Raw genomic sequence first — 23223 nt, 5'->3', positions numbered from 1 at the left:
AGCTATTGATTTTGTGATTGTCTGTTCCATATACTATCACCATGATTTTTTTTCAAGCAAAACAACACATAAAGTTCAACAAAAAAAATGAATAATTGTAATATATGAATAGAAAATATAATTAGAAAGAGAAAACTTAACTATGTTTTGATGGGAAGCCAATCTACTGTGACCATTCTGCCAATTTTCGACTCATTGACTTGAAGAGCAAAGAGACAGGTAAATCTCACCCACATTAAAGAGTATTAGTCTACCACTAATTGAGACATCTGGAACTATGTGCCAAAATTCGTACTCTCTTGAAAACTACCTGACAATGCTATTTTGGTGTTGTCCCACCACACCTTGACCCTTATGTACAAGCTTCCCACAGCCAAAGAAGCTGACCAGAGAATATGGTTAAGACAAAATTGGGGAGGCGACAGGTGTTTCATGTTTGGTATTATGAAGGCGAGTCCATTTCACCACATCAGTTGACAGTTCCCAAATTCTTGACCCTTCTATAGTTTGTTACCTCATCAGGTGGTTGTATTTATGCAGCCTTAGCCTTCGGTTTTGCCTTTTTGAATTGAGAGTACAGGAAAACTCCAGCAAGAGCAACCCCAGTTCCTGCAGGCAAGAAAAATAATGCAATTCAGATACACATAAATTGGATGGTGGGTTATTGGTACTTGCATGAAGCATATCATCAGTTTAAGTGTGATGTACCTAAGGCATTTATAGGTGAAATTGGAGTTCTGAAGAAGAGAACGGTTGACACGATAACCACCACACGTTTGAGAGAGTTCGTAACTGAATGGGTCACAGGAGATACTCTAGCCAATAAACTGTACGAAACCTGCCAAGAAACAAATAGAAACTTTATTATAGGTAATTCGATGTGGAGCAGAATTCATGGTAATACTTAGATAAAAGATAACCAAAAAACTAATAGAAGCTTATGCGGAAAAACCTGATACATTGTTGTCTCAAAATAAAAATAATTCAACATAACCCAAGATAGTATCATATTCGGATTGAAAGAGCCAGACCACAGCAGTAAGTACAAAACAGGACCACATGCAGCTAGCAATTAGTATGTAGTTTGTTTCTATCTAAGTAGCCAACCATAGTATCCACTAACAGACAATTTTAGCAACCCCTGAGAAACCACAAAAAATGTTTTTTTTAGTGGAGACTGGCCTCACCTGTTGGTAAAAATGGAAACATGTGCCAGCAAGTGCTGCTTTCACACATAGTTCTTTTACATTAACACCCTGCAAACCCAGAAAATTTAGTGTTAGTCAAATTCATATTAGTGGAGAAGAGGTGAAATATTAGGGATATGTTTTTCAAAGTTGGCAAGACTTACAGCACTCTGCAGGTACGATGGACTAAACTTGATGCCTTCTACAGATAGCATTAGTGGAGCAGACAACAAGAATGCCATGATAGTCATTATCGAGAAGAGGTTTATATCATCCAAATTGTCCTGTAGTGAGAACGAGTTGTGTGAGGGGGTGCAGTGTTCACAGCATATACATTGATGCACTGTTGCAAATCTGAAATTAGGGTAGATTATAAGAGCCTTAGAGGGGGAAAGGTCACCTCTTTGTCAGCGAGAAGTTTCTTGCTGAAAACATTCCGTGATTGGTTGGTAAGATTTGAAGCCATGGCGCTCCAAAATCCAATCCTGTTTCCTCAGAATATGAGAATCAAATACACCATATTGCTTGGAGTGAACTCTTTGACTACACATTGAAGGCGCCACTTACCAGTTGAAAGAAACTTCAGTCATGGATGCCAATAAAACTCCACCAACAATAGGGACGAGCGAACCCAACACCAATAAAGAAGGTGTCTGTACAAACAATAGAACAGGGAAACAAATGTTATATGGAGTACTCCACTTTTAAGGTGAAAAGATCAGCGAAGGTGCAAACCAATTACCTCTCCAAGAAACAGGACAGAGAGAAGGACAGAGAAGAAGGGCTCCATGGCCTTGATGGTGTGCGTGAAGGAGACAGCCACCTTGCCCAAACTCAAATTGGTGAAAACATTTCCCAGCATGTGGATTAAAGCAAGAGGCAGGATCTTTGCATACTGCCTCAGCAAACAAAAACAACAGCTCACCACATCAGTCATATGAGTAAACCAATTTTATAATCATCAAATATAATATTCAGTGAGATGCTAGGGAAAAATGACAAAGACAACTCTGTTTCAGAAATAAATATTTCAATTGCAACATGTACCCGTGCAATCGAGCCGGCTTTCTCGTGATTTGACATCAACAAGTAACAAAAAATATTAGTAATCTTCTTTTTTGTTTATTACCTGTTTAAGGGAGAGCCTTGGTTTGGGATGCAGATTCAGCAGCCACATGAGTGTGATGAAGAAGGATCCTGATGCGAACTGGAAGGTGGTGATGGTGTACGGAAAGGGAACGGCTTTGAGAACCTGCGCAAATCACAGTTGAAAACAATTTAGAAGATTCGATTTGGCTGAAGAATCCATTAGGAAATGACCGGGAATCGATCGAATAGGGACGAAACGGCGAACCAGCTTGTTGTAGATGTTGAAGTAGATGTTGAGCATGTACCATACGAGGATCATGGCCCCGAGCTGCAAAGTCCGCGAAATGCCGGCGGCGCCCTCTGGTTTACCTCCCCCGTCCTCCGCCGGCAGCGACGCCGCTGCCGCCGCCGCCGTCCGCGTCCTCGCCGCGGCGCCGGCCCTGCCGACGCCCGCCGGGAGCAGGGGAGACGGCAGCGGCCGCAGGCCTCCGCGAATGCCGAGCGGGAGCGCCGGCCCGCCGGAGCCGGCGACCGGCCAGCGGCAGCCGTGAGTAGAAGGCGGGGAGGAAGAGAACGCGACGTGGCTCGAGGGAGGCAGGGCGGGGGCCGGGTACGAGCGTCGCGCCGCGGCCCAGGCTCTAGAGGATGAGGAGCACGACGCCGCCATGCTCTGCATCTCGCGGCGCCCCCTCCTGTGTTTCTCGGTTCTTGGCTCGCGTATAGAGTATACAGAGACAATGGCCACGAATCCGGTGGGCTTCCTGGGTTTCTGGAGCGGGGAGCGGCGAAGGGCGGGGCGCTGCCGCTGTCACGGCGCGGCCATTTATGGAGCGCAGCAGGGGGGAGGAGAAGGAGGAGGAGTTCGAGAAGGAAAGGGATGGCGGGTGGCCGCTGTTGCCGCCTCGCCCGTGGCGCGTGATGCGGGGCGGCGGCGGGAAGCGGAGGGTAGTGGCCTAGGGCGAGTGGGAGTCCGGAAGGCGTGGCGCGGACCGGGCTACCGGCGTGAGAGGAGGGGGGCGACCGGACCGGAGGCGCGGTGCGGTTTCGGCGAAGGGAGACTAAAAACGGAGCGCCCCGCACGATGGCTGGGCATGTCTGGGCGGCTGCACTGATGCAGACTGCAGAGGCTTTTTCTTTCCCGGCGACCAGCGCATGGGTTTTCCCGGCCACGAGCTCGCTCCTCTCCGCTGACGCAGGTGGCCGCCGGACCGGGACCAGCATTGCTGAATGCGTTTTTGGACGCCACAGCGACCCTTCCTCCGTCCAGTGGCAGATCCGCTCCTAGCTGATGCCTCTTCAAGCTACTACGCCTCATGCTTCTTTTTCTATCGTGCTTGCTACGGGCGAAATATATTTCTTTTATATAAAAGAAAATGGTATTTAACACCAAAATATGTTTGTAGCTATATTTCCGTTCATACAAATTTAGCTTGCATGTTCATACATTCACAATCAATATTAATTTGTCATGCACATACAAATCCAAATATCATTCCAATACACATTCATACACATCCATGAATGAGGTGCAACTACTACGTTATATTTCAATATTTCAAAAGAAATGCCATGTGGTAAATGGCACTTGACAAGAGGTTAACACATAAATAAATTGTTTGGATAGCAGGGGCTAAAGTTTAGTCCTGTCACATCGGATGTTCGGATGCTAATTAGGAGGACAAATATGAGCTAATTATAAAACTAATAGCAAAACCCCTAGGCTAAATCGCGAGACGAATCTATTAAGCCTAATTAATCCATCATTAGCAAATGATTACTGTAGCACTACATTGTCAAATCATGGACTAATTAGGTTTAATAGATTCATCTCGTGATTTAGCCTAGGAATTGTGTAATTAGTTTTATAATTAGCTTATATTTAACACTCCTAATTAGTGTCCAAACATCTGATGTGACAGGTACTAAAGTTTAACCTACGCCTGCCAAACAGCCTCTATCACGTCTAGAGATAACTACTTAACAAAAATATTTGAAATTTCGAATCCATCCGAAGAACCTTAACTTTAGGTGCTAAATATTTTTTTGAGAACGTGCAAAGCACGTTTTCATTAAGTAGAAGAGAAGCACAAATGTTTGTTACAGACGAAGAGCACATAGAAAGGAAAGAAAACAAAAATACAACAGACCACTGAAAGAAAAAAAGCACTGCATCCGCAAAAGGATCTAGCAGCGACCCGATTCTAGGAAAGCCCGCCTGCGCCCAAAGCTTCACCTCGTCCAGGACCAAAGGGGCCAAAGCGACCGGCTGGAGACCTAAATAAAGTATGTTACATAAGTTGTTAGGTCTCCCATGTCCCACTGGAGTATGATATTTGGATCTTTCTGGTGGCGCCATCTGCAATTAAGGAAAGCTGCAAACACTATGAGTAATCACCACGGCACAAAGGAAGCAAGAATGCCCTGTGTCAAGTAGTCTAAAGGAGTTTTAAAACATGATATCCCTGGAACTATCATGGTCATGCCATTCAACACAAACACAATCTATTTTGCAGAGAAATAGACAGCTGCCAAAAGATTTGAGCAGTGAAAATCAAGCTGGCTACTCATTGGCATGGCTGTAATGGATACCAGGCATATGTTCACTCAGGCACTGAGAAGAAAATTTTCAGGCCCAGGGTCTAAAACTGGCAAAGTAATCAATTACAGGGATCTGTCTACAATATCAACATAGCAATGACAAAGCAATTCACCTTAATGCACCCACTATATAGTATCTGAAGGTGAACATACATCGAGATTAATTTTATGCTATGCGGAGGGTAAGGCGACGCACCACGTTTTTCACTTGGTTTTGGTTTTTTTAAATAGAGAAGCAGTAACAGTTTTAATTTTGGGAAAGGAAAAAAACAAAAAACTGTTCCAGGTTTCGTACACTGGTACTTGAAATTTGAAAATGGAAGCAGCACTGCATTCACATATTGTTCAAGAAGTCCAAATCCTAGTGGTAGACATGTGCGCAATGCAACTCTAGATACATTGGATGTGTGAAATGTATGATCACGACTCTTCAATTTAGCATGACTTATCACGTGTGTAGCACCTTCCATGTGCAATAGAAACATGCATGCTCTAAGAAAAAAAAAATGTAAATATCGTTAGAGGAAAAATATGATCCGTTCAAACGGTAGATGGCGACCTTGAAAATCTCCCCGTGGGCACGAGCATCAAAACTTCGGGTTTGGCTCCAGCTTCTTCGACTCGCGGGAGCCGGCCAAAATAAAATGGCTCTTTATTGGCTTGTAGTTCGTTTGGATGAGCTGATGTTACTATAGTAAAAAATATTACGCGAGTATTTCTTAGAAACCGTAGCTGTTTTGGAAGGAGAAGGCTAGGACCCTCATCCTCCACCAACCATAAAAATAATATATATTCACAATAAAGTTTTCCTTGGAAATTGGAATGGAGGAAAAGTAGAGAATTATGGACGATTTCAATTCTATGAGAAATCATACGAGAGGCTTTGGAAAAAAAGATTGGAACCTACTAATTCCTTTGAACTTCTTATGAAATAGGTTCTTTTATGAAAAATTTGGAGGAAAATAAGCATGACAACCAACCTCATGTTTTCTTTCCTTTGTGCCTTAGGATTCATGTGTTCATGGGAAGGACGGAGAGCTTCAGGAAATAGGGACTCGCCCCCACGTCGCTAGCTGGGTGACTCGGGCGGCCGCCGCGCCTCCCCGCCCAGCTCCGAAGCCTAAATTTCCCCCTGCAAAGGCGAGAGGACAACACGTCGCCGTCCTTGGCGACTCGGGGGGCTTCAGCCCAAGTCCGCTACCACTGTCCCAACCGCCGCGGGGCTCAGATCCCCCTCCTCCTCGCAGACAGCCGCGGGGCTCAGATCCCCCTTCTCCTCGCAGGTGACGCAAGATCCATCCTTCCTTGGTCCCAGATCCATGTGAGGGCTCGTCGCGCTGCCTTGTGGGGGTCCGTCCATCGGGGAGCCCGCCGCCGCTTCGAGCTGTCCGATCCGTGCCGCCGCGGGCGGCTACTCGCCAGGGAGCCGGCTCCACACCATCGCTCCCGTAGGGGACCGCACACCGAGGGCCCGGCATGCGCCACCAAGCCCTCGCCCATGATGTGGGGCGGTCCCCACTGCCGCCGTCGTTGCCGGGTCCAGTGTCGCTGAATCTGCCTCCCACCGACACGGTCTGCCCTCCCCGGGGCAGCGTGGGGGCTCCCTCGCACCACCACAGCAGGTCGCCGTCGCTCTCTCCTCTTCGTTGTCGCCTGTAGGAGGGCGACTGCGGGGACTTCCAACCGAGGCGTGCCGGACCCCAAGGTCGCTTCTTTCTCTTCCTTCTCCTCCTCTTCCCTTCACCCCACCTCACCCTGGTCGTGTTTCGGTAGCTCTTCAAGGACGGCCCGGGGGTGACTCGCCTTGTCACCGTGGGTCGCTCACTCTTGGGTTGCTTGCTCTTTCTGTCGATGGTTGTCGCTCGTGGGGTCATACCTCCTCCAGCCATCTTCTTCGTTGGCAGGGATGGGAGGATGGGTCTTCATCTTCCCCATGGTGCTTCGGGTCGCCACCTCATCGTCAAGTGTTGCTGGGAAAATGGAGGGCTTCGGCATGGGCTCCTCTGGTGGGCCCGCCTACTTCCCCTTCGGTCGCCTGGTCGCTCCATGGTCATTTTTTCGGTCGTGGTGATGGCGGCCCCTTTCTATTGTGACTGCGGATGTTCCTCATCGTCGTCACCATGGATTACTCGCTGCCATCCCATCGCTTTGGCTATCATCCAGGCCTCGGCGGTTTGTTGTGCAAAGTTGGTTTTGGGGGCCTTTGGCGAAAGCCTGGCCGGGCATTTGCCAGGGTCGACGACGGTTGCGTCCTTGGACGTAGCTCACCTCGCTAGGGGTGTTGTTGCGACCACCAAAGCTAACAGTTTTTGCTAGGTGAAGACTTAGTCTACTCCCTCGGAGACGGACGGACGATGACGGCGTTGGCGTCGCTTCCTGCCTGGAGGTATCGTCTTGCATGACCTCCTCAGTTTACCTCCGTTGGCTTCTGGTTGTTAGACAGTCGGTGACGTGTGTGTGTTCATGACGTCTTTCTCCCCTGTAGGCTTTAGTCGTCTTAGGTCATGTTTTGTGTGGTGGTGGTGAGGTGGTTTTCTTCTCTGTTGTCGTGTTTGTGCTATTTGTCGCAGGTCATAGCTCTTGTAACTCTGCTCTTTGTGGTTTCTCCCGAAACTTCATCTTTGTAATTCTCCGCTTCTTAATGAAAAACGTGCTATGCACGTCTTAAAAAAAATGTGTTCTTCATGTGCCACGTCCAACATGTTGTGTTTGTAACTAAAGAATTTCAACTGTATAAGCGCTTCAATCATATGTTTTTCTTATTTATGTATTTTGAGAATGCTGCGTTACAAAGAGGCCCCTTAAAGGTATACATCGACCAACGAATTCATATGGTCAAATATTTTATCCAAATTTAATTAGCAATGAAACATTCGCACCAAGCTAGCGGACCTTGCAGATTGTTGTAATATGCAAGGTGAGGAATATAATTTGTTCGTTACAACTTACAAATCTGTTTGTTTCAACACATGCTAAAATACCACCTCATGCTGATTTTCCCGGAACAAAAGTTATTGACGTGCTCTGTCAGCTCATATTTCAGTAACTTTCTTCGTTGTAATTTAAACATGTCTGTAAAACCTTCGAAATGTGGAATTAAAATACCGATGGAGATTTTCATCCCACTGGCATGTCAGCAAGTGGTCACCGCCGACGAACTATTTGCGGCTGCGGAGTGCGGACTTCGGTGGCCGGTGGCTGGACCTTGCGGTTGTGGCGTGGCCGGCACCCCCACAAGGCGGGATCTTTTACTCCCGGGGCGCCCCGACTCCGACGTGTTCCATGTCGTATCCGACCAAATAATTGATCTCCACCCGGCTAATTCGCACATTATCTAAGATTTTTTCCCCCCTCGTTGTCCTCCCCTGTTCGTTGGTGCCTTGGTTTTCTTGGCAAGCGGCGGAGCCACAGAAATGGAGGGCAAGAGCGGCGCCTAATTTTAGCGGCGAGGAGGGGAGCGAAGCCTGGGCATCCACTCGCCGGCCTCCAACAAACCGCAGGGATCTGTTCATCGAAGTGCCACTGAATTCGATTTCTTTCCTTTCTATTTTCTTGGAGAACCAATTCGATCTGGTTTCGGGAGAAGGGAGACGAGGATGCAGTGGGCGGGTCTGAGGTCTTCGTCTCCGGCGCCGACGGCGGCGTGGATGGGGCGGAGGCCAAGAACTGCGAGGTGGCCGCGAGGTAGGCTACCCGCGGCTCGCCGGGCGGTTGTGGCGTCGGCAGCGGCCTCGGACGCGAACTCGAGCTCGAATTCGCCGGGGAGGGACGAGGAGAGGGAGGAGGTGGCGCGGAAGGAGGAGGAGAAGGCGGCGGCGTCGCTCCTAATGAGGAGCCAGAAGTACGCCATGCTTAAGCAGCAGCTCGCCGTGGCCGCCCAATTCGAGGTACCGGAATAGACACCAATGCAAAATGGTCTAAAGTTTGCAGTTTCGTTGAGATTCATCCAAATTGGGCTTTTTGACCGCAAAATTGAGATTCGCTGTGCAGGATTACAAGGAAGCAGCGAGGTTGAGGGACTCGCTCAGGTCGTTCGAGGAGGAGGAGCCTGTGCTGCGCCTCCGCCGATTGATGAGGAAGGCCATCGAGGAGGAGAGGTTTGAGGTATTCTACTCATGCATCACCGTTGTTCCAAGCAATTCAACTCCAAGCTTACCACGCTTAGTTGCTATGTGTCTAAAGTCTAAACAAGCACTAGCATTATCAAACTTGGAAGACAAAGACTTGATTAGGCAAGACTTTCTGAAGAGCGAAGACCATGCATGATGCGTCTTATGACGAGACTACATGATTCCTTTTCACGTTCTAGAAATCCAGAGGAAGTCTTGGGACACTAGGCCTGACCGCATGAGCTCTTACAGTCTTCTGCTTCATTCTCATGTTTGGAATTGTCTGTCCTGAATTCCAGCCTCATGGTTTGAACTTTCAGTTGTTCCACTTCTGCTAGGTGTTTTTTTTTTCAATTGTACCACTTATGGTAGTTAGTTTGTTATTTTTCTCTCTAAGTGGCCCCACCATGTTTGTGATTTTCATTTCCTGCAATCATGCTTCCCAGGATGCTGCTAAATACCGAGATGAATTAAAGATTTTGGCTCCACACTCCCTCCTCAAATGCTCTAGTGATGCTACAACTCTGGTAAGTCTTCTCCTTTAAATTTTTAGTTTACTGTGATTTTACATCCCCTTTTCAGTTTGGAAAATACTATGCTATTTGCTATCCTAGAAATCCATCTGAATGTTGAGACCTATTTCTTTATAAAGTAGTATCGCTTTTCATATGAATATATTGAGTGTTGAAAAGTACCCAGCTTGTTATCTGAGCATGAATCCACTAAGAAACTGGTATAAAGTTATGAGGAAATCCACAAAGAAGTGACTACAGGGTCAAGGTCTTCAGGAAATTATGTTCCATTTCCACCTGACCAGGTCAAATTTTCACACGTTGGGGACCAGTTATCCTGTCACATGTTTTGACACTCATTTTCCATACTCACATCCTTTTCTCGTGCCTGTCCACCATCCATTTTCCTTCACATGTTTCAGCATGTTTGTAGAAAATGAACATGGGAGTATCCATTATTTGAATCTGGTCGGTGCTTTTCAATATATTGGACTCCGCAATTAAAATGCGTCTTTGACTGGAACCTGCATATTAGAGTAGTTTCTGAAATTTTTGGCATATAGAAGTCCGATTCTGCAATGCTAATTCGCATGTAAAACTTGAGATGTCAAGGAAGTTCCGCTATTGATAAAAAGGTGAAGCAGCCTAGGAATCTTAGGTTACCAGTAAACCTGTCACTGACTGAGAAAGACACCAAAAGGACTTTACTTTCTCATAATCTTGATAGAGATACTATATATGATTAACTTAGATGAAGTTTTACTTCATAGCTTTGAGTGCAATCAATTTTTCTAAATCAGTTGGAGTTTCAAATTTTAGGGGATAAGGGTTCAAGTCAGGAGCGTCTATATTGAAAGCCGGAGCCAGCCATTGAAGGGCCAATTCTTTTTTGCTTATAGGATCAGAATTACGAATAATTCTCAGCGCCCTGTTCAGCTTCTTAGAAGACATTGGATTGTCACAGATGGAAATGGAAGGACAGAGAACATTTGGTTAGTATTTATTGTACTATAACTCTCATTTAATTGTGACAAGGATATGCTAATAAGACAGACTCTTTTGTTGTTTCAGGGGAGTTGGTGTAGTGGGAGAGCAACCTGTCATATTCCCAAGGACTGGTTTTGAGTACTCTTCTGCGTGCCCATTGAGCACTCCAAATGGGAGAATGGTAACTTTACAGTTCTCTGCATTGCCTTTCTTATTTTGAGTACAATTCAACCACAATTTCTTGTTTTACTTTAGCATTACCCTTTTTCATATACAAAAGGGATGCACTATGGGGTGTGGAGCCCAAAAAGAAGCAATTAATTTAAATTAATTTCCCCTTAAAGTTTTTTCAGCCGCATAGGATCTGCCTTGGCATATTTGAATACTGACATGCCACTGGCGCTTACCTTAACACCATTTTGAATTGTAGGAAGGTGATTTTGAAATGAAGCACATCGACAAGGCTGGATCTTCAACGTTCAATGTTGCAATTGCACCATTCTCTCTGTCAATTCTTGGGGACGACAATGATGTTCTCCTCTGACTACGCTTACACACGCTACTGAGATTTAAACTAGACACACAAGCACAAGTAGTTGCTGTTACTGTTAGAAATATAGCTGAGTGCAGTGTCCAGGTGAGTTCAGAGTTCTGCTGAAGCTAAGTGCCCTGGTGCAAGTGCATGGAATGTGGCATCTGGGCCATGTGTACTACAACTGTGAGGCAACATTAGGACATCCTATCGCTGGAACTTCTGAATGTACAGTATAGAAGTATAGAGATTGCTATCGTGTAATACGCTCTCTTGTTTTCCCAACACTATGGCTTTTTTTATTATACTCCATTTTAAGACTGTATGATTTTGATATGACAGATCCTTTTTGTATGTGACTTTTGTTTTTTATATGTTCCGGAAAAAATATAATATCATGATGCATGGTCGCCGTGATAAGGGGATACTTTTGTTTTTGAGCGGAATGAAGGGATACTTTTTCAGAATTGCATAGTACCGGTACAACGCCTACCTGATGTTCAATATTTGTTTGGACGGGACCGTGTGCGCATTTCGAAGTGGGCCTGCCACTGATGTCGTCCAACAAGGGAGGGATTGCTTTCATGGGCCTAATCCAGATAATTGGGCTGGACTGGTGGACCTGACAAGTATTTTAGAGATTGGGCCTAATCCCTACTTATCTCTATCTTCCATAGTAATCCTACGACTGCTTAAGTCGTCTACAATTTCTTCTATATACTGCCAACGGGATTCAGAGCTTGATTGGTTGGCTTCCAATATTTGCCTAGCCAAAATCAAGGTAAAGTCTAAGCATTTTAGCTACTAATTGGTTCATTGTCAAAAATCGGCACACCAATATTTATAGCAAAAACCATGGCATATCACTAGACCAATCCAATCTTCGGTAGTACAGAGTACACTAGTACTGTATGTCATGCCCTCACACTTACTTTCAAAGGAGTCACAGCTCTCAACGGTCTTCGTCCGAGTCACGAATGCGAATCCTTTTGCTGTTCCAGCTTTCTGGATCATATACGCAGCATGCAGAGATTACATTTCCGAACCGCCCAGGATTAATTGCAGTGATGAATGGACGGAGCTGCATCTAGGGCAGCAATGCTACCTTAGACAAAGGGGAGCAATGCTCCCATAGTTTTTTTTTTGTATTAAAATGAACTCCTAGTCCACAGGCTTCAATGATATGCCTTGTAGTTTTCACCATACTTTGTTCATGTCTTGCAACATTTTCAAGGAAGAGGGAGAGACAAAGGACCCCAAGCTGATCTTAATTCACTTACTTATCCTTACACAAGGGGGAAAAAAAATCGGCCTTTTGTATCATCAAATGCAGCCATTGCTATACTTATTACATCCTTGTCCTTGAGGTGCATCATGGTCACTCCACTTCGTTACATGTTGACGATCAGATGGCCAGGGCGTGAGCAATTTTAGATACAAAGAGGTACATGTCTTTGGTGTGTGCTGCTGGCTGACCCTGCACGAGAAAGGTGAAGGCAGCAGCACAACAAAATCTGAAGATGCTGGGCATTTTAGTACGTAATAACACACTATCATGAACACAATCTTTCAGCAAGTTAGTGAGTAAATCACTGCTAAATCTGAAAGATTCTCCTTTTCCTAACCGGCCTCCTCTTGCTCTCCTCATGCAGTCAAACGTCAATGGGCTGCATGGCCCCGGCGTCTAGCGCCGGTGATCACCTCACCTCCTCACCGGCCACGCCGAGGCGTCACGACTCACGAGTGGCCTGCGCGCAGGCCCCTCCCGGCCACCGGTAACCGAAGCCCAGGAGCGGTGTGTGCTACCGGACAAGCAGCCAGGCGGCCTGCCTGCCGTCCGCGGGCACGGCATGCGACGCGCCAAGTACAACGCCGCTGGCGTCACCGCGCCCGCAGTGACCACCACCACCGCGGGAGCATGCCGGCAAGCTGCCGCATTTCCCGCATCGCTTCCACTTCTCACCCTCTATCCTCGCCGCAGAACGAAACAGCAGCTAGCGTTTCCATTTCCCGACCCCGCCGAGCGAGCTCGCCCCGCCGCGGCCGACGAGGTAGTAGATAGCTGGACACCGCCATGGGCGGGCGTGGAGCTGATCCGGGGGCGGCGAGGACGGTGGTCGCCGTGGTGGGGATCGTGGTCGCCGCGGCGGCGGTCCTTTCCCCGGCAGCGGCTGGGGGCTTAGGCAAGGAAGGTACGTGCTTCTTCTTCCTCCGTCCTGGCCGGAGTGATCAAAGAAGGCTCAGATCTTGTGCTCACGCGCTCGATCCCTTCTCGGTTCTGCCGCTGATTCCCGTCCATGTCTTGGTCGTGTGGTTTTGCAGCGGCGGCGCTGGTGGCGATCAGGGCGGCGCTGCATGATCCGGGCCAAGTTCTCCGCGGCTGGGACCCGAAGTCCGGCGACCCGTGCCACTGGAACATGGTCACCTGCTACGGAGGCCACGTTCAAGAGCTGTATGCTCTCCTTCCTTGTTGACAACTGACATTTGTGTGCTGCCACGATGATCAGGTCCGGCTCATGTTTTTTTTTTCCTTTTGGGCTTTGCTATTGGCAGGTCCATGACGCAGCAGAACCTCTCCGGCACACTGTCGCCAGCGATCGGGAGGCTCAGATCTCTGACATATCTGTAAGTCTCGGTCTAGAACTATTTTCTCTGTTGTTAGACCTGTCTGGAACATATGAATTTTAGGGTATTCTGAGGAGCATGCAGTTCTATTCTAGCGAATTCCCTGTTTGCAAGTTTAACACAATCGTTATCATTTCGTCGCAAGCACTTCGAATTGCTGCTGTGATTTGTGGGCAGAAGGATAGATGTTTCTGCGATGGATTGATATGAGGAGTTTGCTTTCAAATTGTGGCAGGTCTTTGCGCCAAAATGCTATTTCTGGCCCGATCCCTGAGACCATAGGAAGGATGAAGCTGCTGCAAGTACTTGACCTGTCAAGCAATCAGTTCAGTGGAAGCATCCCGAGTACACTGAGTAATCTGGAGAATCTCCAGCACCTGTAAGACTACTCTTTCCTGGTTACCAACATTCAAACATCTACATCGCAGTTATGCACTGTTTTTTTTTAATCTGAACATTGACAGTCACATGATGTTTTATCTGGATTGCCTCTTTCATCCAGGAAATTAAACAATAACAGCTTATCTGGACCCGTGCCTGATTCACTAGCCACTGCTCGCATGATCTTCACCCTGTACTTGCTCTTGCCAATCATCCTTCTGCCATTGCTGCAGTGTTCTTTAAATATGTTCAGTTGGCATTGCGAGTTTTACGTATTCCACATTTCTAAGAAAAAGAAGTTACCTATTGTACAGGGATATTTCCTTCAACAACCTGAGTGGTCCACGACCAACTTTTCTCGCGTCGAATGTCGTGTAAGTGATCTCAACTTCATCTTTTCCCTGTATTAACAGAGGCAACATGAGCTTTGGGTAAAGCTAGTTCTAACTTGTTTTCATCTTTCTCATTTCCTTGATCCATCATGCCTGAATAGTTTTGACGGTAATCCATTGCTAAGTGACATCAACTGTGAAGGAAATGAACCAGCAGGAGTAGGAACTCCAATTCATGGAGGACGAAGCTGCTCAGAGTCACTTTCTCTCCCTGTAGTAGCCCCGGAGGATATGAATAAAGGTTGTTCATTGTCCAATGCTGACTATTTCAGTTTCATTTTAGGAAGTTAAAATTCAGGCATCCGTTTTGTCTTATGACTGTGTGTGCTCACCACAACCATTTTTTTTTCTCTCCAGATGATTCACAGGTCATGGATAAAAAAGTTATTATCTTTGGGATATACATAGGAATTGGTTGCATACTGCTGGCTGCCTTGGTTGCTGGGGCTGTCGTCCTAATTTGGCAATGGCGTCGGCGTCAGCGGGTCTTTGCAGTTGCAGATGGTAATATTCTTTCAGACGCTATATACATTTCTGTTTAACTTTGAGATCGTCGAACATATCCATCTGAAAAGGGGGTTAACAGGTTGATGTCTCATATTGCAGATGAAGATCCTAGTCTTACATATGCTGACTTCATCCAGCACTATCTTTTGACCATGATTATCATTCCATAAGGAATTTGTTTAAACATAAAGATATTTCATTTTTGTATGGACTGATTAGACAGAAAGATATTCCGTAATAATCTCATTCAGGAGAAATGGGGAATTATGTTGGAGTCCCTATATATATCCTAGACTGTTATCTGTTGATTTCCTTTGTTGTTTGTGGCATTTTTTTTCTTTGAGGATTTATCAATATTCTTCATTTTCTATTTTGCTAAGTATACCCCCAATTTGAAAAGTTTCATCAATGATCACACCTTGCCCGACAAACCCACAACTGCAGTGGTCTTCCACGAACTTGGTGATGAGGATGACCGTTTGCCTATCGCTGTTGAAGATCATTCAATTATTGCGGCTTTTCCAAATTGCTTGAAGGAGGAGCATGATGATGGTATGGAGGAAGTGGGCCAAGGGAAGTGGTAAGGTGATGAGAATGGTGTCAAGAGCCATGAGGGGTGAGTCCGAGATAGGAACCCTGGGCAGAGCACAAGCCTAGGAACTAGAATTGAAGGTGGCGATCCGGGGTACATGAGAAGAAGTGGTGCTGGGCGTCCTCGGTTGTGGTGTTGTGGAAGGGTCAAGAGGTGGAGGCAACGCCGAGGGAAGCATGCCCATGGAGGAAGGTTGTGTCTAAGTTTTTCCGTGGCACATAATCTAGAAGAAAACCCAAACCTTGGTGGGGGAGAAGTTGTCCTAGTTTGTTGGTGAACGACGGCTCCGGAATGGACTCCGTCACAATAGCCTGAATGGTCCTCACCGAAGGGTAAAGCGAAGCGAACCCCTCAGTCTTTGTTGGTGCGATCTCAATTGTCTAACCTACTCTTCAGTTCGGATCCACCAATCATATTGCCAAGAAAGAATATGCGAACACCAAGGAGTGTAATTTGCATGTATTAACCTCGGACCAATCATCCCATCAGTTACAATTACCCTGTATTTATATGGAGATGAACCGTCATAAGATACAATTACACTTTACTGTTACACAATGTCTAGATTCTAAGAATATTCTAGGGTACGACGGAAATTACACCATTGGTATGGACATTACCCCTGCCAGCGCATCAGTATGGCTTCCCGCTTCTTCTTCGACCATTCTTGCCCTATGGAGACTTGGGAGCATGCCACTGTGACCTCCACGAGCTCTGGTTCTAGACCCTCAGGGTCCATGCCTTTCATGCTCCATCCGAAGGGACCTTCATAAGTCCACCAAAGCCTTCCCTCCAAAGGTACCTTCCTATTCCTGCAGAATCAAAATCAAGTTAAGGGGCAATAGCCCGATAATTGGTCAGTTTAACCTTCCTCCAAGGTCTTCATCATTCCAAAGCTCGTTCCTAAGGTGGTTCCCCCAACACAGTTGACGCTGGAGTGTTGAGGATCGCACGCAATCTTCTTGGGCATGACATAAACGATGCCTATATGGAAGGTCTCCTTGCCCTCCCCCCCCAATGCAAGCATGCGCACATCATCGTGTCCTATGGACAAGACAGGTCTACCAACCATAGTTGCAGAGTGCTCAGTTCGGTGCACACGACCATGCAAGCCAACTAGGTGGGGGAGGATATGAGCTCGCTCAAGGCAATGCCATATAACTTAGTTGTCCGCGTGAGGTGTAGTACGAGAATAGTGATTGCAAGGTGAGTGATAGGGGATTGAAGTTGCACCAGCTATCATGCCAAAAAGAGGTGAACACCCATGTCCCAAGGGATACCATGGTGACACTACAATACGAAGACACTTCATGACTACAATATGGTGTTGGGCCAGCCATGGGTGTACCAAAGGCATACCAAATCTACCAAAGGGTTGTTGTGCCCGTAGCTTGTCCACTTTCTTGAGTAGCAAGAAAGGTGCTATATATGGAGCTCTAGGTCCATGATGTTGTGGCCACCTTCCTCTTTGAGGCAACAGGTGGCGAGCCATGCCACTTGACAGTCACTGCCAAAGTAGGTGGTAGGACTTTCCATAGCATGCCATGGTGCAGCTTGTCGATGCACATAGTTGTGGCATCAGGGAAGAGCAAAGTAGCCATAGTGTGGAGGGTTTGACCGATATCGTAGGGTTGGTAAGGGTAAGATGGCCAGCTTAGTTGAGTAGTTGCACGAGCTAACTAGGGATGCATCTCTCCACTGGGTGTTCGAGATCGTCAAGGAGCCAACGAGGAGCTTGGTGCAGGACAACAACAACCCCAAGTAGAATCTTCTCCTTTAGCAAACTCTAGGTGGTACCTCGATCTTTGTTCGAGGAATTGTATTTTTGGAAACAACAAGGTGATATGATAAATAATATCTTTAACTACAGAGGCTTGGGTGTCTTTTCCTCAAGGGAAGATGGCTATGGCTCTTGGACTTTATGATTGCCAAGACAATGAAGGAGAACAAGCTATACTCGTATATGAAATGCCTATTACGGATGGAGCTATGGTGTGTGGAGCAAATTAGACTCATATGCTATTAGTATATTAGTACACCCTTTTCATTGTAATTTTTAAATTAAATTGGCAGAATGCCATTGCGGTCTCAAACTTAAAAAATTTAGATTCATGGAGTTCATTTAACTTGAATTTTCAAAATTACAAGGGTTGATAATATGACTCTCTTCTATTGTCGAAACTAAGAATGTTTTAAGGCTCTCATTGACTATACGATTCTCAAATCCAAGGAGAGTGAGCTATATTTGTATGCGACATTGCCTATTATGCACAAAGTTGCGAGGGTGGAGCAAACTGGACTCCTACACAACATGCCTATCCATAGAGTCCTTTGTTTTAAAATATAAATAAAATTGATATGAATTGCAATGCAGCCCCAAATTAGATATCTTCTTCACCAAACCATATTAGAGTTAGTTTAATATAAAATTTTCCAAACTACAATGGATAGTAGTTGACAATACTCTTATATGGTCCAACCTAAGAAAGTTATTGAGCGAAACCAAACCTATGCATCACGAAAATATGAGTGAGGCTCTTGGGCTATTGCCTTGCTTGCCTGTGCAAAACTGTGCTTCTTGGCCACAAGTAGACTTTGAAAAACTTTGGGCCAAGCTGAGGCTCGCTCGGAATCTTTGTGGATGCAAAACCTCGTCTCAAATTGGATGCCGTGTAACATAGGAGCAAAATATCAATTTGGCCGCATCAACCAAAATAAAATATTGTTGGCCATGGCTTTTGTAGGGGACATTATATCACCTAACTTTTAATGCATGTTGCTCTATTTTATTTTACATAATTAGTAACTTTTAAAGATCACATTTCCTTTCTATACTCAAATGTATACATGTTCCCTACCTAAGATCCCTTGAGGTTGGGTAACCGTGTGTTAGGGGCACCTGGCAGCATAGCGGCAGTGGTGCCACCAATCATAGGTTTGATGTGGTTCATTTGAAAGGAGTGTGTGGTTGCTAGTGATGCAAAGTATCAAGTTGTGTTTGGGGGAGATGGGTTGGAAGGGCCTTGGTTGGTCACTGGGGCTTGAAAGACACCAAGGAGAAGCTAGGGAGATAGTGATAGGATATGAGATCTAACAACTGTCCCCTATTGTGTTCGATTTCGATGGCAACATATTTCCCTTTGCACATATTTGCATACTGTCATCCTATTCTGTTATCTGTGCATCATATCATGTTTCCATATCTTCTCATCTAGAATAACTGATAAAAATATGTGCTACTCAAAACTGTCTCTACATTGTTCATTTCGTTTTCTGGTTTGAGTTACTTCCTATAATGTTGCAATGTCTGTGGTCTTGCTAGAAAACTAATGATGCAGTTGGTGGTTATGATTTCCCATTTAGTTCTGGCACTGTGCGCATGTTATTATTTTTTCACAGCATATTAGCCTGCAAATGTAACTGCTGTGTTAATTTTGGCATTGTGCACTCTTACATATATCTGAACAGTAATGTAGTACATGATCACATTTTCAGCTAAACCTGGCCGAGAAGTTTCTCTTGGGCATCTAAAGCATTACAAATTTAAGGAGATGAGAAATGCTACCAATAACTTCAGCCCAAGAAATATTTTGGGAGAGGGGGGATATGGAATAGTCTACAAGGGTGATTTGCCTGATGGCACACCTGTTGCTGTTAAAAGACTGAAGAATCCCGATTCAGTTGTTGGGGATGATCAATTCCACACAGAAGTTGAAGTGATAAGCTTGGCAGTTCATCGTAATCTCCTTCATCTTATTGGCTTCTGCATTGCAAATAACGAAAGGCTCCTTGTGTATCCTTACATGCCAAATGGAACTGTTGCTTCTAAATTAAAAGGTTAGTATCATGCTTCATGCTCATGTATCCCTTTTGCAATAGGACCTTCATGTATATTGGGAATCTCATGAGGGTAAAAAAATGAAGAAATAATTCTTTTCAGTAATCATGAGAAGCTTTTGTGCACTCCCTGCAATCCAATCTACGTCTTCTACTTGTCATTTATGATATTAACTTGATCTCGGGAACACATCTCTACCAACAAATATTGTTTTGAGAAGAAAAAAATTATATGTTACTGATGTTATTAGAATATGTTACAGGTGGTAATTTTGTAGAAATAAATTCCATATGGAAAGTATTGTACTAGTGATATAATTAAGCTCTAGAAGTATATGTATAGGATAACATGTGTTTTGGACGGGATGCAGTACTTAAATAATATGCTTATCTCAAAATTAATGTTTAATATGCATGGCCACCTGTTCAATCAGCACCTTTTATTAAGTTGAATCGGTAGATTCTTTTGTTCATTCTAACTATTAGTTTTCTATCATAAGGTAAAATACTCACTGCTAATAGTTTAATCAAGGAAGCAACTAAAGGATGATCGCCGATGATGATTTCATAAAAAAATCATAATAGCGCAATCACTTTTGATCTACCTACCCAGATCAAGCTGAATCTTAAGAATTTTTAGGTGGGGACAATCGCCCCCTCCCCCCTCTCTCTAAAAAAATAATCCTAAGAATTTACTAAAGTTTCCACTGCATCCATTGTAGACACTGTTAAGAAGCTTTCATTTTCTTTCTTGGCAAGTAAATTGAGCTAACTCTTTCTTCTTTACCCTGTCAGAATGTGTTAATGGGGAACCAACCTTAGATTGGCCAAGGAGAATGAGGATAGCACTTGGTGCGTCACGGGGACTGCTCTATTTGCATGAGCAATGTGATCCTAAGATAATCCATCGTGATATAAAAGCCTCCAATGTTCTCCTTGATGAATATCTTGAAGCAATTGTTGCGGATTTTGGATTGGCAAAACTTGTAGATCATGGGATATCTCATGTTGTCACAACAGTGCGTGGAACAGTTGGACGTATACCACCAGAATATTTCATGTCTGGCCACGCTTCGGAGAAGACTGATGTCTTTTGCTTTGGACTCTTGTTGATCGAGTTAGTCACTGGTCGAGAAACGCTGGAGCTTCGTCAAAATGAATATCAGAAAGGAGGAATTCTTGAATGGGTAAGTATTATTTTCTCTCGTACTTTTAAGTCCAAATTCAGGGTGGAGCTAGAAACTCAATTTTTTTCCAGGGGTAGTGCTAAGTTTTCCAAAGTTTAGTCAAAACTTGAAATATTTAGTAAAGATAGAATCTATAGTATTCTTATGGGGGTTGGGGGGGGGGGGGGGGGGGGGGGGGGCGGCGCTGGGCCCCTACCCCGTGCCTCTAATATCACTCTGACCGATCGAAGCACACATTCATCAATATTGTTTCAGGCCAGGGACCTTCTTGAACAAAATCAGCTAAGCTCATTTGCAGATAAGAAACTGAGAAACAGCTATGATACTGTTGAATTGGTGAAGATGATTCAAATTGCACTGCTCTGCACAATGTACAGCCCTAAACACCGCCCCAGGATGTCTGAAGTTGTTACCATGCTGGAAGAGGGAGATGGGGTTGCAGAGAAATGGGAGGCCATGAAAAATGTCGAGGAAGCGGACCCCGACGAGTCTGCGTACCGGGCTATAAATTATGATGAAGACCAATCCACTTCAATCGAGTTGCAAGCCGTCGAGCTCTCAGGGCCAAGGTGATCTGACTACCAGTTTGTCATGTGTGCATGTAGCAATCAGTTAATTTCAGGCCCCCAATTTGGGAAGAGAAATGAAGCATAGCGTGTTTCATACTCAGTTGAAGTAGAGAGTGCCATTGCTGTTATACCTGCACATGGCCTCTACGAAAAAAAGAAAACATGCGTTTAAGTGAACACCCTCTTTGCTGAACATCAGTTGGTGGCACGAAGAGATGCATCTGAAAATATAGATATCTGGGGGGGAAAAAGTGTAACTGCGATATGTCTATCCTGATTCCTGGAGTCTGTGTCGAAAGCTAGAGATAAGAAAAGTATGTATGCTTGTTTAGTTTTACTCCGGATGGAGGTAGGTCCTGCGTGTGGGCGGTATCTAGTGTGGAAGGTGCAGGCAAAGGATATCCCCATCTGGTGAGGCACAAACATTTAGCTTGAGAAGTCAAGTCGAGGCATGCATATCAAGACAAACAAACAACTTTGGTTTCTTTTCATACACGTATTTGCATTTTTCTATTAAGAGATCCTTACTCCTTAGCAAAAACATTTTGCATAATACATACTTAAATTTGTGTACAGTTGATATAGTACTATCAGCTATTGGAGGCAAGCAAATTCAATAAGCTGCAGAAGTCAAGTGAGACACGTAGGTGCATAATACAAACAATTAAAGGTGGACTAGTGTTTCCGTAGTATTTTAAGGAACATTATTGGGAATTGTTTTATTTAATATGTACATATTATTGCATCGATTGATTGACGGAAGAAAAAAAATTAATCTAATTACAAAACACGGGCTACAAATTTATTATTCAGAGATTCCAACCAAAGTTCCATAATTGATTGAACTTTACATTGTGATAATCTTTGGCCATAATAATAAGATGGAATTGTTTAGGTCAAGTAGTATAGAATAGACAGGTTTCACGCACACAACGTCTGCCTTGTTTGTTTCCGCTTTTTTCAACCATGCTTGGATTATAATTTAAGCGAAGATTTTCTCGCTTCTCGCTTTTCGTTTCTTGTAGTTCAAATCTCTGAAGCGGCGTACCACATAAACGAGAATCTGGAAAAATAAGCAAGACCTTTGGTAGGATTCTCACTTATTTTCGTCGATAAGCCGCTTATAAGCGGAAACAAACATGGCCGTCATTGCTTTTTGCCAGAATAATTCAACAGAAGAGATGATCCATTCGATCACCAGCCATTGCCTACCCCATAATAAGCACCTTCTCTGGTTCTGGCCAGGTTCCATCTGCATCCGACGAGAGTATAGTTGTTGCTACAAATATCAGGACATATACCCTAAAGGACAATGAGAGCACAGTGCAGTACTCGACTGGTGTCATTTTCAAGTCCAAAAGATGTGAAAGTTGTGTCAAACTTTTCTTAACTGAATGAATGTCTCTCTTCAGTACAAGATTATCCAATTGCTAACTCCCATAGTCAATCAGGAAGCGATTGGAAAAGATGAATGGAACGATCCATACAACAGCGAAAAATCAATGCATGGCGGCGTTTGCATTTACATCCACATCCATACAAGATTATACTATTTCTAACTTTCAAAGGCATGTTTGCAACACACCAACATCACTATGGTAGAGGATTATAGTCTTCTTGGTGAGGAAAGCATAGGATTTGGAATGAAAAGAAGGGAATAATCAAAGGAAATGCTGCATCTAAGCAAAGCGAAAAAAATATGGTTACAGCGGATGTTAACATTACCGTGAAATTTCTGAAAAATCAATGAAAAATAATTCTTGAGGCAAGAACAATAGGTGTAAGTGGGATATTATATGTACGCGATCCAGTTTCAAGGGCTGGTTGTACATCCAGTGGAACACAATAGTGCGATTGTGTAAACAAGATGCTATGTATAACGATAAACAATTATCCGACCCATCATTTAGCAAGCGTGCAGTCATACGACAGGCGTTGACATTGAGAGTATGCCGTGCCACCACACACAATAATTGAGCATTGGTTTGAGCTCCTCTCATATGGTCTGATCATATACTATTGTTCATTTTGGAACTAATTTAACGCAACATACATGTATCTCTTTCCGAGACATGTCTCATTTTTTATGTTGAAAACTTCATATATGCACTCGCCAACT

General features: G+C 44.7%; 3 protein-coding genes across 3 annotated transcripts; 2 read left to right on the top strand and 1 right to left on the bottom strand.

Annotated features, from left to right (window-relative positions):
* Positions 1–88: 88 nt before the first annotated feature.
* On the bottom strand, positions 89–3456 carry LOC101754833 (phosphoenolpyruvate/phosphate translocator 3, chloroplastic). The gene is made up of 9 exons (XM_004960757.4): positions 2542–3456; positions 2317–2439; positions 1930–2082; positions 1755–1840; positions 1588–1672; positions 1352–1471; positions 1188–1256; positions 709–838; positions 89–609 (listed from the first exon to the last, which is right to left on the bottom strand). The coding sequence occupies exons 1-9, from the start codon at positions 2950–2952 to the stop codon at positions 533–535; spliced, it is 1254 nt and encodes a 417-aa protein (XP_004960814.1). The 5' UTR covers positions 2953–3456; the 3' UTR covers positions 89–532.
* A 4681-nt stretch (positions 3457–8137) lies between these two features.
* On the top strand, positions 8138–11393 carry LOC101754433. The gene is made up of 6 exons (XM_004960756.4): positions 8138–8761; positions 8865–8978; positions 9430–9510; positions 10315–10487; positions 10567–10663; positions 10913–11393. Exons 1-6 carry the CDS (start codon positions 8471–8473, stop codon positions 11024–11026), a joined length of 870 nt encoding a protein of 289 aa, XP_004960813.1. The 5' UTR covers positions 8138–8470; the 3' UTR covers positions 11027–11393.
* Positions 11394–13088: 1695 nt separating this feature from the next.
* LOC101785086 (protein NSP-INTERACTING KINASE 3) lies at positions 13089–21108 on the top strand. Its single transcript, XM_012844454.1, has 10 exons — positions 13089–13206; positions 13337–13466; positions 13568–13639; positions 13875–14018; positions 14142–14213; positions 14335–14394; positions 15456–15535; positions 19007–19348; positions 20144–20535; positions 20791–21108. The coding sequence occupies exons 1-10, from the start codon at positions 13089–13091 to the stop codon at positions 21106–21108; spliced, it is 1728 nt and encodes a 575-aa protein (XP_012699908.1).
* The last annotated feature ends 2115 nt before the right edge of the window (positions 21109–23223 follow it).

This window comes from Setaria italica, chromosome III (assembly GCF_000263155.2).
Source record: "Setaria italica strain Yugu1 chromosome III, Setaria_italica_v2.0, whole genome shotgun sequence".
Lineage (NCBI taxonomy): Eukaryota > Viridiplantae > Streptophyta > Magnoliopsida > Poales > Poaceae > Setaria > Setaria italica.
This window is presented reverse-complemented; position numbering and strand designations above follow the sequence as displayed.

Excerpts from the sequence above, each read along its gene's own strand:
- LOC101754833 (XM_004960757.4), bottom strand. The coding sequence starts at position 2,952 with ATGCAGAGCATGGCGGCGTCGTGCTCCTCATCCTCTAGAGCCTGGGCC. Across the intron at positions 1,673-1,754 it reads ACTGAAGTTTCTTTCAACTG|GATTGGATTTTGGAGCGCCA; the intron begins GTAAGTGGCGCC and ends CTGAGGAAACAG. Across the intron at positions 1,257-1,351 it reads CATCGTACCTGCAGAGTGCT|GGTGTTAATGTAAAAGAACT; the intron begins GTAAGTCTTGCC and ends CTGGGTTTGCAG.
- LOC101754433 (XM_004960756.4), top strand. The coding sequence starts at position 8,471 with ATGCAGTGGGCGGGTCTGAGGTCTTCGTCTCCGGCGCCGACGGCGGCG. Across the intron at positions 8,762-8,864 it reads CCGTGGCCGCCCAATTCGAG|GATTACAAGGAAGCAGCGAG; the intron begins GTACCGGAATAG and ends TTCGCTGTGCAG. Across the intron at positions 8,979-9,429 it reads TCGAGGAGGAGAGGTTTGAG|GATGCTGCTAAATACCGAGA; the intron begins GTATTCTACTCA and ends CATGCTTCCCAG.
- LOC101785086 (XM_012844454.1), top strand. The coding sequence starts at position 13,089 with ATGGGCGGGCGTGGAGCTGATCCGGGGGCGGCGAGGACGGTGGTCGCC. Across the intron at positions 14,214-14,334 it reads GCTCGCATGATCTTCACCCT|GGATATTTCCTTCAACAACC; the intron begins GTACTTGCTCTT and ends CCTATTGTACAG. Across the intron at positions 19,349-20,143 it reads TGTTGCTTCTAAATTAAAAG|AATGTGTTAATGGGGAACCA; the intron begins GTTAGTATCATG and ends TTACCCTGTCAG.